The 10,379-nt window shown below is 35.4% G+C and overlaps 1 protein-coding gene across 1 annotated transcript; it reads right to left on the bottom strand.

Annotated features, from left to right (window-relative positions):
- Positions 1-1,795: 1,795 nt before the first annotated feature.
- LOC124171726 lies at positions 1,796-10,005 on the bottom strand. The gene is made up of 3 exons (XM_046550996.1): positions 9,801-10,005; positions 9,447-9,582; positions 1,796-2,370 (listed from the first exon to the last, which is right to left on the bottom strand). The coding sequence occupies exons 1-3, from the start codon at positions 9,824-9,826 to the stop codon at positions 2,041-2,043; spliced, it is 492 nt and encodes a 163-aa protein (XP_046406952.1). The 5' UTR covers positions 9,827-10,005; the 3' UTR covers positions 1,796-2,040.
- Positions 10,006-10,379: the final 374 nt, after the last annotated feature.

Below are 10,379 nucleotides of genomic sequence, written 5' to 3'. Positions count from 1 at the left end.
ATGCAATCTGAAAGAGAGGTTAACCCCACATATAAAAGAATAACACTAAAATGGAATAAAAAGGTTTCAATTACGGATCTTATGATTATGACGTGTTACTTGATTCGTAAATAAATACCCCAGCTGTATAGGGGAAGAAAAAAAGAGAGAAACCTGACCTCAATGGGAGATGAATAAGGATATAAAATCTTTGTAAATTTTCACAGGTTTATTTGGTAAGATGCACACGTCTCTCTCAATTACAAAGATTTTTTTCTGTGTACTGGAGAATGATGCCTTAGCATCGGAATGCATCATACCAATTTATAATAATCCATGTATAATTTGACCCAAGGTTGCATATCTTCATTCAGCATGAATTTTCATCAAATGAAAGCAGAATTGATAAATTCATCAATGAGAGGTTATGGTAGAGGAACAGTCATGTGTCATAATGCTCCAAAGGTGTTGTTCTAGATATAACCATTTGAAAATTTCGTACGAGTAATTAAGAAATTTTCTTTTTATATTTCCATAATATGAGTAAGCATGTACAAATTCTTTAAATTCCAGAGGAATAGTAGAGAAAATGAGTGATTACATTTGATTTTGAACATGATGTATGAATCATAATAACCTATCCTGTCCTCCCAATGTTTAACTCCAGTCCAGCTGGAAGGTTATATGGCTTCACCTATTCAACACTTCCTTTTTTTAGCAACCTGATTCATGAAGGATCTACTGACGATTGGTGACACTTTGCCTGCTGAGGAAAAATAATAACCTTCCTCTCCTTATTGTTGCTTGTCATCCAGCCAATAGCTTTATCAATGCAGTTTACAGACAGAAGGCTTGAACCACAAAGAAAACTGAGTGTCCTTGAAAAAGCCATTCCCAAGGTAAGGATCCTCATTTGTTGAATACTCAAAATTAATGATTATCCACGATTGACAATGAGTTTCCATCAGTTGACCAGTGTTGAAAAATAATTTGTAGGAATTAGCTATACAGCTTAATTGTGATACATTTGAGAGCAGTAGACATGGTAATTAAAAACTGAATGTTGAAAAAATATATCCTATTTCTTCAAGTCCATGAAATAAGATTTCAACAAATTAGCCTCCTAGGCCCACATTGTCTGTGCCGTTAATATCTACAACACCTATGAAACAGACCAATCTAACCATTAACCCTTGGGGTGCCGGAGTTCACGATTTTAGCTGCAGCCAGTGCAGAAGAGACCCCTGTGCAGGAGGCACCCCCTACCACAAGGGCCAGTCTGGTAGAGTTAATCCCCTTAGCCATATCCTTATGGTGACGGAAAGTGCCCAAGGGCAAAATAAACAGGTAGTAATAAATTTTGGGTAAATGCTGCAGTTAGTGTGCAAAATGTGTAAAAACATCCCCGCATTCAAAGGGTTAAACTCAGGTGACTCTCTTGTAGCAGTTTTGAGGGATTATAATGAATTAAGAAAAGTAGATAACATTAGTTATGCTGCATAAATGCAAATGACACAGGCAAAAATAAACTAGGTAGGTGATTGAAAACAGTATTTTTCCTCAAAAAAGAAGAATTGACCACTCATAGGAGGAATATGATGAATGTAAGATTACACAAATGTCTGCCATCATTTTCAGTCAATGGCTAATAAGTTGGAATATGGAATCGACATGAAATCCAAAGAATTACGTGCTTCAATGTTTGAAAATATTTCAATTTCATTGTCTTCTTTACTCATCCATGGCTATTCTTATCAAAGAATTAATATGGTAATGGAATAAAAATGCTTGTTTGGAAATCAACTGATAAAACAAGTTATATTTCAAGGCCTTTAATATGTCATACGAAGTATTTAGAAGAAAATTCTATAAAATATTACATAAATATGGCATAAAACAAAGTTACAGATGAAGATCACAATACATAAATAATTAAATTTATCAAATGAAGTTATAACCTAAATACTATGGGTAAGGCAACACAAAATCACAAGATGGTTCACAAAGTACTTCACACTTCAAATGTTGTCCAAGTAGTCCAGCTACTTCCCAAATTCTGCATTAGTAAGGATTTTGACCACCACGTTGCATTCTTTCCAAATACAAAGAAAATAATATTTTGTTTGACTCATAATAAAATGGATTATCACATGAATCAAGGGAGGGATTATACATTGAAAGGGCCTCTTCTGAAATCCATCCTGAGGCTGGAGGAACTACATTTGGATGATTTTGTAATGTATGTACATTGTTGTTTCCCAAAGAGACCTCTGGAGGTGTTGGAGGACAGTTTTCAAATCGGTCCTCCATACCTCGACTAGGGGGCATCAGACTTGGACTGCTATTTGCCTCATCAGTCCACGGCGGTGACTCGTATCCCAAAACATTAGTCTGTAATATAATAACCAAGAAGAATAGATCAAAATGATGGGTTGCATATCTTTATCCTAAAAATACCACAGACAGAAATTTAAAGCCTACCAGTTAATTTATCAATTGAATTAAACTACCTGAAAGATAGCAGACTGCCACTACTAAATTTCTACACAATGATTACCTCTTTCTAAAATTTTCTAAGAGAATTCTTTGGCTTCATTTTAATACATGTCCAAATACTCATTGATACATCATTTGACATGAAAGTTATTCTTAATGAGCATTCTTTTAAAACATACATTTAATGATGCATTTAATGAGCGAGGGGGGGGTTTTGGGGGATAAACCCCCAGAGCTCAGAGAAATTTTTAAGTTTAATCCATTTTACTTAATTGGATTGATATTTCTAATAGAATAGTGTAAGGATTAATAAAATATCCCTCAGAAATCCGTAAAAATACTCACCATTTTCAATCATTTATCTTAAAATTTCGCAATTTATTAATATCACACCTACCAATTATCCTGGTGGGTATACCATACCCCCACACACCCTGGTATTAGTTGCACCTATACCCCCCAGCCTTAATTCCTTGCTGTGCCCCTGCATCCATCTATACTCTTTGTCATAGATTATCATCAATTTGGAGATTTCACAAAACCTCCATGTTATTTTTGTGCACAGTGATTATTTTTAGCTTCCTTTGTTTTGGATGCCAACCAGTTCATTATCTCCTACCCCAATCATTTTCCTCCTACCTGTCCAGCCATTACCAAAATTACATAAAAATTATTTACTATTATGTACTATGTAATTCTAGGAATAGAATAATAAGCATTTTATTTTTACCACAAAAGAGTACCCATAATTGACAAATGACGACCCGATTTGGTAATCCGTGTAAAATATTTTAATTATCTAGCAAGCCTATGGACAGGGGCTACCTCACTTGAATAGCTCATGATATCTGGAGGTAAACCCCTTAAAATAAAAAGGTTTATTTTCCTACTATCTTTTAGGTAATAATTTGACATTGCAATCTATTACAATGGATTTTTTATAGTTATTTTGAGTTTAGAGTTGTATGAAACCACATTTGCATGTGAAGAAGTCGGAAATAACAAATTCTAAAAAAATTTCTTATTTGCATTACCTTTTATTATAGTTACTCTATATTATCTATTTCAAAGTTAGCATGTAACTACCAAAGAAGCTTAGCAATAACATAGGTATTACTATAGTGTTGGTGCAAACAGCCATGTATATCAGATCTTCAACCTATTTCAAAGAGGGAGGAACTAACTTCCTGTATTTTACAAGTAAGGAGAAGTTTTTTTTATGCCTTTACCAATGCAATAGCTAACAACAAATACTTGAAAAAATTACAGCTAATTGTGGCACAGAATTTTAGACCATAAACCATTTAGAATCGTATTTACAGCTAACAAACGACTTTAATTTCAAGGATTAAGCAATGTGTGTTTTCACATCAAAAAATTTAAACTGTAATTCTTTAATCCTTTTCAGTCCATAGTAAACTTCCACTGACTTTAATATTATGCTAACAGTTCAATAAAAGAGTTTAATATTGAAAAATTATTTATGTGCGACATCTCTTGAAAAATTGCCCTTGTATGATCCCCTGATATAACCTTGTGATGTTGAGCTCAACTTGACGTTAGACCTGGTGCTTGCACCAGGCCTGTCGAGCCAATCTCGACATTGGACCGCAAAGGGTTAAATCTGTCTCTTCTTTACTTAAGTACTCTGATTTGCTGCTTGTGCAAAACTTTTTGGGAATAATTGAAGAAGTTGTATCCTTCTTTAAAGCTTCACTAAAAAGAAGAAAGAACTTATCAATCGTGTAAGCAACCAGATTACTTCTACTTGAGAAAACAAGATGGGTGGAAAGGCATCTATCTTCTGCAGCACCTACATTGATAAAAATTGAGAAAAAAATCGTTGTGTCTCTAGAGGAAATTTACAAATGGGCACATTTTTCAAATGACTCTAGTGCTAAAGGTAAAACTTTTTGTGCGCAGACACTACTGGAGACCCCTATGAAAAAATTGTATAAACCTGTTTCAAAATTTTATGCAATTTTATACATTGCCATGGCAATTGTATAAATTGAATAAAATTTTTAAACAGGTTTATACAATTTTTTCATAGGGGGAGTTAATATTGACTGTAGTTTGTCTTGCTGATCTACTAAGTCAAACATTGTGCCTGACGATGAGTAGATGTTTTCAAAAGGAGACTATCGACATTAGCAAAGCAACTGACCTCTTGAATGATACTTTGATAGAATTCAGTCAACTGTACGACCAATCCAAAAAAATTTCAAAGAGGGTAGGAGTAACAATTAAAACACCCAGTACTTCTGCTTTGGCTAGCATAGAAAATTACATTACGGTAAAATCTTCATTCCTATTCTTGAATCTTTGAACAATGATCTTAAAAACAAATTTCCTCTATTAGTTTTCAATCTCTATATTCTTCTACATCTACATAATACCCCGTAAGCAGCCTAAAAGGCGTGTGGCAGGGGGTGTTAGGACACCAGCCGTTTACAGCTAAAAAAACAATTAAGTGCTCAAACGAAGTTGGGACTAGTGTTTATTAAAGTCCTTTATGGTTCGGGGGAAAAACGAATTCGCATATCTATCCGTTCGGCAAAACATCTCTCTTAATTTATCACCTCTATCGGACCTGGAAATATAGTGTGGCTCTAATATTATGTTCACTGTGTCGCTCTTAAAAATATCCATTCTCAATTGTTCAAGCAATCTAAGCCAAGCGCGCAGCCTCCGAGTCTCCAACGGCTCCCAGCCTAACTCGCTTAACACCTGGGTAACACTGTCTGTACGCCCGTAGCAGTTTTTGACGAAACGCACAGCCTTCCTTTGAATTTTATTCAGTTCGTGGATTAAGTCTTTCTGCACCAGATCCCATATGCTCGCTGCATATTCAAGGTGCGGTCGGACGAGAGCGAAATAGCACCTTTCCTATACTTTCTCATCCGAAAATCTTCCCACAATACGCTTGACGAATCCTAATTTCTTCAGGGCTGTGCCGCAAATATTCTTTATATGTGTTCCCCACGTGAGGTTCGAGGTTATCGTAACTCCCAGGTACTTCACTTCGTCTGTTGCCTTTACATTAATGCCATCCACTGCATAAACGTGGTTCGAGTTGGACGAATTCCACAAGAAATGTACCGCCATGCATTTGCTCAGATTAAGTTTGAGTCCCCACTCTTGGCTCCACAAATGAACGTTGTTTAAGTCAGATGATAGAATTTCATAGTCAGAGTGATCACTAATTTCGCGATAGATGACAGCGTTGTCAGAAAATAAACGTATTTTACTGCTAATGCGGGAGCAGAGATCATTAATGTATATAATGAACAACAGGGGGCCGATTACGCTTCCTTGTGGAACACCTGATGTAACGTTTCTTAACTCACACATGCCAAAAATCTGCTCATCCTGTGAAGTATGTAATCATTGATGCAAAGGGAATGGTAGAAAATATTAGGAAGTGTAGTGTTCTAAGGTTGGCAGCCATGATGGCAAGGTCGGAAGTTGGGAATGAGAGTTCCAGTGTAAGGTGATGGACAATAAAGAAGACGAGATGTATGGCATGCCTTTTAATTGTTGATACCTACTAGGTGATTGATCATCCAAGTTAGGTAGTACAGGAAGCATTTGCCTAGGACAAAAGTAGCAGTGTTATGAATCTCAAAACAGAGGTCAAGCTTTGGATGGCAAAGTGGAAAAAGAAGTTCCAAGCACAACCACTTTACTGATCTATACTGCAGTTTTTCACACAATTTTGCACTTCAGATATTCTCCCCATTATACGAACACTATAACTCACTCTCTCTCATCCTCTTATACCAATAGCTACACTAGAAAGTCAACTTAATAAAATTGGCTGGGAAAGTATTTAGGGAAAAACCACTTAAGTAAGATCCAGAAATATGTTTGAGATTGGCAAAATGCAACCCACTAACCTCAATTATCATGAAATTTGGTACACTTGGTTTTTTTCATACGAGGGATTGAGAAGCAAAGGGGTTCAAGTGACTTTTTTATAAACATAGTTGGGTACAAAAATTGATAGAAGAAATACACAAAAACTTGGCCGCCAAAGGATATGAGTGAATATCTCTTCCATGCTGACATCAAGTAAAAAAATCAAATGGACTACTAAACAACCAGTCAATCTCATTTCTTTTCTTTTTCTAATTTCTGAACCTCTGTTTATAAAGAGAAATCACTGGTATCCCTCTCATGTGGTTTTAAAATTTCAGGCCTCTATCTTAAGCCATTCCAGCACAGCAACCCGATTTTAAGCTTAACTAACTCAAAAATGCCCTTGTTGTTGTTTTAAATTCAGTTAGTAGTTTACATGTATTTAATTCATCTTAAAATTGAAGAGGGAAAGTTTTGAAAATTTCTTTACATCTGCCAAATTTTCTCCAGAATTATGAAGAGTAAATGGTATCATTCACATCATTTGGAGTTTAACAGGAATAAATGACTCACAGATGAAAATGTATTCTCTAGCTTAACACCAAAACAAAGCTATGGAAATCGTAAAATGAAGGCATCTAAGCAAAATCTACAAAAGATAGTGGCTCCATGTACAAGAAGAAGAATAGGGTGATTTCCTAATATGTATTTTTTATTGCCTAAATCGAAAGATTATTACTCCTGGAGTACATACTTCACACTTTTATATTTTTAAATAATGATATCTATTTTTCATGATTAAATGAAAAGTGAAAATTTTCCAACATGCGAACACGTGACAGCTAAGTGTGAATGCTGGGAAAAGCCAGTGTAACGTCATTCTGGTTCCCGCTGCCGCCATGTGAGGCCACCTTGGTGGGAGGCTATAAACGCCGCAGGCTGCTGCTACAATGCAGGCTGCCTGCTGCCGAGCATGGCGGTAGCGTAGAGTACCCTGCTAGCAGGTAGCGCTTGGCTTAAATAAGAATTATTAATACCCTATCAAACGAAGGAAACTTTCTGACCATAAGCAATTTTAATATGCGATTATTAGGAAATGTTTCCCTGAGCTCTGTGCCACATGCATCCATAAGTAATCTCAGACGATGTAAAACTCCTGACTACTAATATAGAATCTAGGTCCCTGTGATGTCACGTGGATTGGCATCGCATGGGCGCATCTGGCCTTTTTCAAATGAGGTTAAAATTGATAATTAACATTAGTCTAAACTGGAATTTCTAAAACGAAATAATTTGTATGTACATATTATGAATACACTAACGGTGGGTAATGAATCACAATCAATGCCTTTCCTTTTCTTTGATGAAGGAAACTACCCTATTACGCAATGACACTGGTTCCAGACCTGATAGTATAGCAACTAAAAATTAAAGGCTAATGATTTACATCAACTAGTTAAATTAATGAAAGAAAAAAACTAAAAAGGCACGAAAATATTTGAGTTCTTACTTTTGCTTCTACATTATGGCCAAAAAGAAAAATTGAAACAACTTTGGTTTATCACAAACAATAGTCCATGAAGTTGCAATTTGCATTTGCAATAGAAAAGGAATATGTTCACTGCCTAAAATTTAATTATGAAGGATTATGTGCATTCTCACATGAATGTAATCGTTAACAGTAAATAAAATAGGAATTATGAGTCAGTAGCTAAGCAAGAAACTTAGTTTCCACATAATAATAAAGTAAAAAGGCAAGCTCCATATCCGAAAGAAAGAAAAATTAACATAAATGAGGCATTAGTATTAATGGTTTTGGGATACAAGATGAAACACATGTTACCATTGGACTAGTATGCCATGCTGTTAAGTGCTACAAAAATCCTGACACTGAATAAGTAAGCCATACATCCATATGCTTGTTATATTTCTGATCATTTAAAACATGATGATACTTTTGTCAATACCATTCAGTAAAAACCTGTAGAGACAATTCAATGTTCTATTGGTTATAAAATGGGGTATTATATAGATAGAATAAGTGCTCAACACAACAATTGCAAAGGTTTTTTTGCAAGTGCGTCATCGCAAGATTGATTTTGGAATCAACGCTAAGTTGCCTTTCTTTCCAAAAAGACTTGGAAAACCTTGTTATTCTATTATGGACAGCAGGCAATGGATGGTGATAAAGGCTTGTTTATAGAGTCCATAAAAGAAGCTTATCTGATCCCAAAAACATTAAAGAGTTATGCTCTGAAAAATTTTTCACCTCTCTTTCTATCGGAGAAAGAAGTATGTTCTGCAAGAATTAATCTGAAACAGCGATGAGCAAAATCTCTTTCCAATGATACCAACCATAATATTGAGACACTGGAGCTACATTCTATACTTAGTAATTTGTAATTGAAGATGTGGAGTTAACTGCTATGTAATAATAATATTTTGGTCCTTCATAATGTGATGACAATAAATCAGATACCGTGCTTCAACTTCTGCAGAAAATATTGCACGAGTAAGGAAATACTCACATTTTTCCTATTTCAATTTTGGGATTAATTAAACAACCTTTTAAATGCGTGAAAGTCGCGAATGTATTTTTTCGTAATTATTTTAGGCTGAAAATCAGGTTACTCTAGTTCTGAAACGGCTAAAGAAGCCTGAAATTTAAAATCAGTCATAATACGTATGTAAACCAACTATGGGTACCAAATTTCCGGAAAATTCAAGTTTGTGGGTTGAATTTCGCTGGTTCATTTGATATGAAATGACTCAACTAGAAACTTAACATACGATAACAAGGAATAGTGAATACATATGCTGTTGATTCACAAATGATTTCAACTCCTTGACAATCAATAGCAGAATAAAAGTATATTGTCAGTGATATTTCACTTGACTGACAAACAACAGTGAGTATACATAAGATTGGAAGGTGAGATATGCCAGTTACGTCAACGGAAGTTTACCTCGCGGCATTGTAGCTACCTTAAAGATATACAAAATAAGATCACATGCACCAAAATGTAAAGTAGTACAAAATAACTGGGATGAAATAAAAAAATAAGCCTCCTCCAAATTTTAAAACAAATATACTTAAATTTTCTTCTTACCTCATCGGTTACACAATGGTGTTTTAAATGCCTCAAAGTGCTACAACAGCTAGAATGAATGTGCAGATTATTTATGCGTTTCGATAGTGGAGTAAATTCACTGCCATCCTCTTCGTTATTATTCCTAGTTCGCTTCCTGAGTAAAAAATAGGGCAAAAAGGGAATTAATATGGAAATTTTGTGTATGGGAAAATAGACAATTGCAGTCATCAGCTATATTAAGCAACCCAAAAAAAGTATTCAACTGAACAAAGAATCAAGCAAACACACCGTAATTGTAAATTAAACGATCATACACATAAAACGAACGTTACAAAACGCTTTCAAGCACCAGGTATGTGCCGTTTCACTCACCGACACGTGCTGGTTGATTGAGCCATTTTGCTAATTGTAAGTCTATTCTTCTTCGAGCGTACCTAACAACCAAACCCTTACGAACAAATAGGTGAAGGGTGACATGAGTTGATAGCACGTTAATATATCGTCGGATTTTTAAGACATGGTGAATCCATTTTACATGGCGCAGCGCTTGTATCAAATGTTTTAAAGACCCTTCATTTAACTTCCCGCCACGCTCATTTGAATGGTAATAACTCTCGCACCACAACAGAAATTCAAAATCGAGTGAATACGGATTTGCTTATGTGTAATGCAGTTTTCAATTTAAAATTTCAAAACTTTATATTCATTGTTTTAATCCCTTGCGAATTTTACCCAAGAATGTCAATACCGTCTTATAATGTGCAGTCATACATACGATTGTTATAAATTCACTCATATTCGACAATTTATTATAATTTGTGCGTGGGGTTGAAGCCTACTGACAACCGCAGTGAGTAAACCGTAAGTACAGCGGGGTAATTCTGCTCACTCTGGGATTGCTCAGTCATGGCCTGGAAAGCATGGTGAGTCGGACCTTGAGAGAAATATAAA

The sequence above is a fragment of the Ischnura elegans genome, chromosome 1 (genome assembly GCF_921293095.1).
Source record: "Ischnura elegans chromosome 1, ioIscEleg1.1, whole genome shotgun sequence".
Lineage (NCBI taxonomy): Eukaryota > Metazoa > Arthropoda > Insecta > Odonata > Coenagrionidae > Ischnura > Ischnura elegans.
This window is presented reverse-complemented; position numbering and strand designations above follow the sequence as displayed.